This window comes from Centroberyx gerrardi, chromosome 5 (genome assembly GCF_048128805.1).
Source record: "Centroberyx gerrardi isolate f3 chromosome 5, fCenGer3.hap1.cur.20231027, whole genome shotgun sequence".
Classification (NCBI taxonomy): Eukaryota; Metazoa; Chordata; class Actinopteri; order Beryciformes; family Berycidae; genus Centroberyx; species Centroberyx gerrardi.
In genome coordinates this window covers 3,046,342-3,051,135 of record NC_136001.1, presented here as the reverse complement: position 1 = coordinate 3,051,135, position 4,794 = coordinate 3,046,342, and the positions used below count along the sequence as shown (strand labels likewise).

Here is a 4,794-nt window from a genome sequence, read left to right as displayed (position 1 = left end):
CATTTCCAGTTTGAATCCATTTGTCGATTAAATCAGGTGAAGCTCTGAAAGCAACTGTAAACTGAAAGGTGTACTATAAGTGTTTTAAATACCATTTTGGAAACTATCAAATAAATAAGATAGGCTATGGATGTCCTAACATTAATAAACTGAAATTAAAATTTTGACTTCTTTTGACAGTGACACTTTATTATTTTTCCCCATTCTGAATGTGTGAAAGAACCTAAAATGTAATCAACAGTGAAAATATCAGTTAGATTCAAACATGGAAAACACACATAAGGTTCCTCTTTTGTGTCTCATTTTCCATAGCGTAGGCCAAAAGAGTTCAGATTATATGAGGACAGATCTTGACGTTTCTTGGTCACTTTTGGCATCCACCATCTTTCCATGGGAAACTCTGCCCCAACCAGGGGATCGGCTTCATCAGTGGGCAAATTCCCAGAGGATTTTGCTGAAGGCAGCGTTGCCGCACTGGCTAAATCTCTCAGGGCTTTCAGTATCATCTGGTCTGGACTCTCTGCTGTCAGACAGAAAAAAAGAGTTCATACAAGGGGAAGACTAGGCTATGTAGAATAACTGCTTGTCTTGCTAAAATATGCTCTTATGTGTTTTGTACTAAAGTTGCTAGATAGCCAATATTTTGAGCTGATATTCAAATTTTTTTAACTTAGACCAGTTTAATTCCAAAGAATGACAAGTATCTATGAGGGGTGGAAGTAACAAAAATTAAATGATAAAACTAGATGTGATGAAAATGCTTGTGAATTGAAAACAAGAGTGATGAAAATGCATGTGAATTGAGAAACTGAGTGATGTATTGTTAAGTGATTTGATGAAAATGCATGTGAATTGAAAAAATGAGTGATAAACTGGCAAGTGATTTGATTAGAATGATGGTGATTTGATAAAAACAGAGCCATTTTCATCATTTATCACCACTTTCTATCATTCAACATTGCCATTTATCATTTAAGGGTGGAAGTAACAAAAATTAACTGATAAATTTAGAGGTGATGAAAATGAATGTGAATTGAAAAACACTGTGATGAAATTGCATGTGAACTCAAAAAGACAGTGATAAATTGTCAAGTGACTTGAAAAATTCAGAGGAGATTGGATTAAATAGCTCAGTGATTTATCATTTACCCAAGTAATTTTTGTTACTTCCGCCCCAAGTAAGTAATTTGTATTACTTCCGCCCTGAAAATGGCTCTGTTTTTATCAAATCACCACCATTTTAATCAAATCACTTGCCAGTTAATCAAAATTGTTTTCAATTCACATGCATTTTCATCAAATCACTTAACAATACATCACTCAGTTTTTCAATTCACATGCATTTTCATCACTCTTGTTTTCAATTCACAAGCATTTTCATCACATCTAGTTTTATCATTTAATTTTTGTTACTTCCACCCCTCATACATATCCAGTGTTTCCCCCAAAATGTTCTTCCTGTCATGGTGAAAAGCCTCTTAAACAGCATTTAGACCATTATTCGTCAATTAAATTATTTTAGGGTTAGCAGCTCTTTAAGGCAGAATGACCCACAACACTTATTCATTGGTCTGGGAAACATTATTGAACAATTGAATGCAGAAATAAAATGTACAGAGAAAATATTTTTTTTATTGCAGTTTTTCCTGACTGTTTTTTAGCTGTGATCAGGGATGAACCTCCATTATGTGGACCACATAACTGGCTGATATCCAATATTTCATAAAAGGCCAGTATCGTCCCGATATATCGGCAAACCCATATATCAGTCTAATCCTACTTCATACATTAACCTCTCCATTGATCTGCATTTACAAGATGGTTTTACAGGCTACCAGTATATTAACTGTACCTTCATTGTAGTAGGTGGACCTCAGATTCCTAATGGTGTAGGCCTCTGTTGGCAAAGCAGCCAGCAACAGTGCTACGGTGAGTCGTAGCATCATGTCTGTCAGTGTGTTAGTGCTGAATCCACACCTAAAGTTCCACTGCAATAAGACAGAGATACGAGGAAACACATAACTAGAAATAGGCAAAAAACAGTAGAAACAATCAGAATTTTAAAAATAATGAAACAAAAACTATAAAAGCAATAAAATGGACTATAACAATAGTGGGGTTATGCAAACATAAGCTGCCGACAATTTTAACATGTACGTAGACTGCAGAGTGAGAAGTATAGGAAAGAGTCTGGATTACTGACATGTATGGATTTACTTACATTGTTACTTACAGATGTTACTCACAGTCTCAATTGCTTACTTAAATGTGGTTTAATAGATGTGAAATATGTGTATAATTGAATATTTGTAGAAATATACATATACAGTACATGCACATAGGTAGGTATAAATATATTTGCTACATTACAAACATTGCTAGAGAAAGAGAAAGAGAGAGAGAGAGAGAGAGAGAGTATAGATCATCAGTCTAGCTGTGATAAAAGCTTCCTCTTGACTGAACGTTGGGTAATGAGTTGTTTCTTAGTGAATGTGGATGTCTTTTATGCATCCATAGTTCCCACATACATTTTATATATCCCCTCTCATTGGGCTTGCTGTTGTAGTAGGTTCAAGAGTGGGGCTACCATCAGCCACCTCCTCTACATGGATTACATCAAACTATACACCATGAATGAGTGAGACATCAACTCACTGATCCACCTTACAAGGATCTAGAGTATGACATAAAGTGAATGTCATTTGGACTGGAGAAGTGTGGGTGGATGGTAGCAAAGAGAGGGAGGATAATTAGGTCTGAAGGGTCCAAACTACCAGAATGTCACATAGCAGACATACAGGACAGCTATGTATATATATATAGATGTATATACTGTATATATATGTATATGTATATATATAAACAAACACACAGAACATAAGAACTGTCGGTTCATGTGAAGAGAATGTGCAGAAATATGCAGAACTATGTCCAGAGGAAAACAGTTAAGCAAAAAGATTAGATTTTTGCAGAATATAAAAGCAAATAAAAGCCAATATATAAGTATATATAACTATATATACTAACGATATGTATAACATATTTGATACATATGTGTATAAATAAACTGTATGTATAAACACAAAGTTGTAAAAATCAAAATCAGTATGTATACAGTATGAAATAGCAGTTCAGCACATTAAAAGCTGTTGAAAGACTAAATAAAATAATGCGGAGCAAAAGGAGCTTGGTGTACTTCATTATTTGTGTACTTAAACTTCTTCTCGTCCTCTCCCTTTGCCTGTAACACAAAGCCTGTGTCAACATTTGCTCTGCATGGACTAGTAGAGTACTCAGACAGACAGGGTTTCCAACTGGACGACTGAACACTGGTTGCTGGGCAACTTTCCAGGCTGACGTCAGTACTAACACACCCTGCAGGGATGAAAACTTTATTTTGATCAATAATTCAACAGTGCCTTTTTAATGTTTGTCTGTTTAAGTCCATGTCCATGTTTGAAAGCCATAATGCATTCTTTGTCTTTCACTTATCTGTTAGTTTATGTTACATTATGTTTTATTTTCTATGTCTATCTTTATTTGATGCAATAAACAAGAAAAGAGAGGAAAAGCGGGCTCACCCATAGTGATAAACAGAATGGAAAGGTTGAAATATTGGTTAAGCCTAATCCATCCCAGGATCTACATCAGAGCAAAATCATACAACTGTTTCTATCAGTGCACGCCATCAGAGTTCATTTTGATAGTTTTGAACATAGCTATATCAGCTGTATGAGTGGACAAACCACTCTCCAATCAACACTTGTAAACTCAATATAATTGTCACTGAAAAAACAACCTTTATTAACACTGGAAAATGTTATTAAGTTTCCTATACTCCCTTGTAGCCTAATGATCATTCGCACCTCAACTATCTCACTACCCATATTGATATGGCACACAATACTAACCAGCTACGTAAGATAACGAGCAATTTGCTCCAATTAAACTCACAAAAAACATATATTAACCTATATATATATATATAGGTTAACCTATTTACGTATATATATATAGGTTAATGACTTATTTTCTTAAAAAAAAAGAAAATTATTTTAATTCACAAAATAAGTGCACACATTACACGTGCACGTACAGACATGTACATACATACACACGTACATACATACATACATACTGTACTGTACAAGCCCACATTAAGAATTCTTTCCCTCTGTTTCTCTCTCTACCGATCACCAGTTTCACTTCAAATTAGATCAGCAACCCATGACCTCCCTTTTAAAGTCAACACATTTCAATTTCTAATTGTCATTCATCATAACCAACATGTAGGGCTTTAACTGTACTCTAAATAAATCATCTTTGGTATGATGACAAAGTAAAATATGAGGCAATTTCCTGAGACTCTGGTTCTTGGGAGTAAGGCTAACAGCATTAACACCTTATCTGTCTATCTTGCTGCATTTGACAACATTTCACTGTAACAAATTTTAAATCCAGACCTAAAGGTCCTAAATAAGAGGACTTCAAATGTCCCTCTATTTATATACATGTATGATCAAAGATGTTTATTGAAGGCATTGTTAAAATGTGATTTTGTTTGAGTGGTTAAATTTAAAGTTATTGCATCTTAAAAAAATCCACCCTCTTTTCCAGTCAGTTTCAGACTAACTCCAGCAAACGCATTAGAATTGGTCCTGATTGTCTCCCCTCAAGAAAGAATTACTGAAATCCTTCCAGGATCCAGGCAAGTTTGCAGCATTTGAACTGGAAAGCCTCCACTCAAGCAGGTTTACCTCATTTGAATAGAGTTGAAAGTCTTTTACAATTTTA

General features: G+C 34.8%; 1 protein-coding gene across 1 annotated transcript; it reads right to left on the bottom strand.

Moving 5' to 3' along the window:
* Nucleotides 1-299: 299 nt before the first annotated feature.
* kiss1 (KiSS-1 metastasis suppressor) lies at nucleotides 300-1,946 on the bottom strand. Its single transcript, XM_071917372.1, has 2 exons — nucleotides 1,853-1,946; nucleotides 300-511 (listed from the first exon to the last, which is right to left on the bottom strand). Exons 1-2 carry the CDS (start codon nucleotides 1,944-1,946, stop codon nucleotides 300-302), a joined length of 306 nt encoding a protein of 101 aa, XP_071773473.1.
* Between the last annotated feature and the right edge of the window lie 2,848 nt (nucleotides 1,947-4,794).

Coding starts and splice junctions, on each gene's coding strand:
- kiss1 (XM_071917372.1), bottom strand. CDS start 1,946: ATGATGCTACGACTCACCGTAGCACTGTTGCTGGCTGCTTTGCCAACA. Junction 512..1,852: donor GTCCACCTACTACAATGAAG/GTACAGTTAATA, acceptor CAGAGAGTCCAG/ACCAGATGATACTGAAAGCC.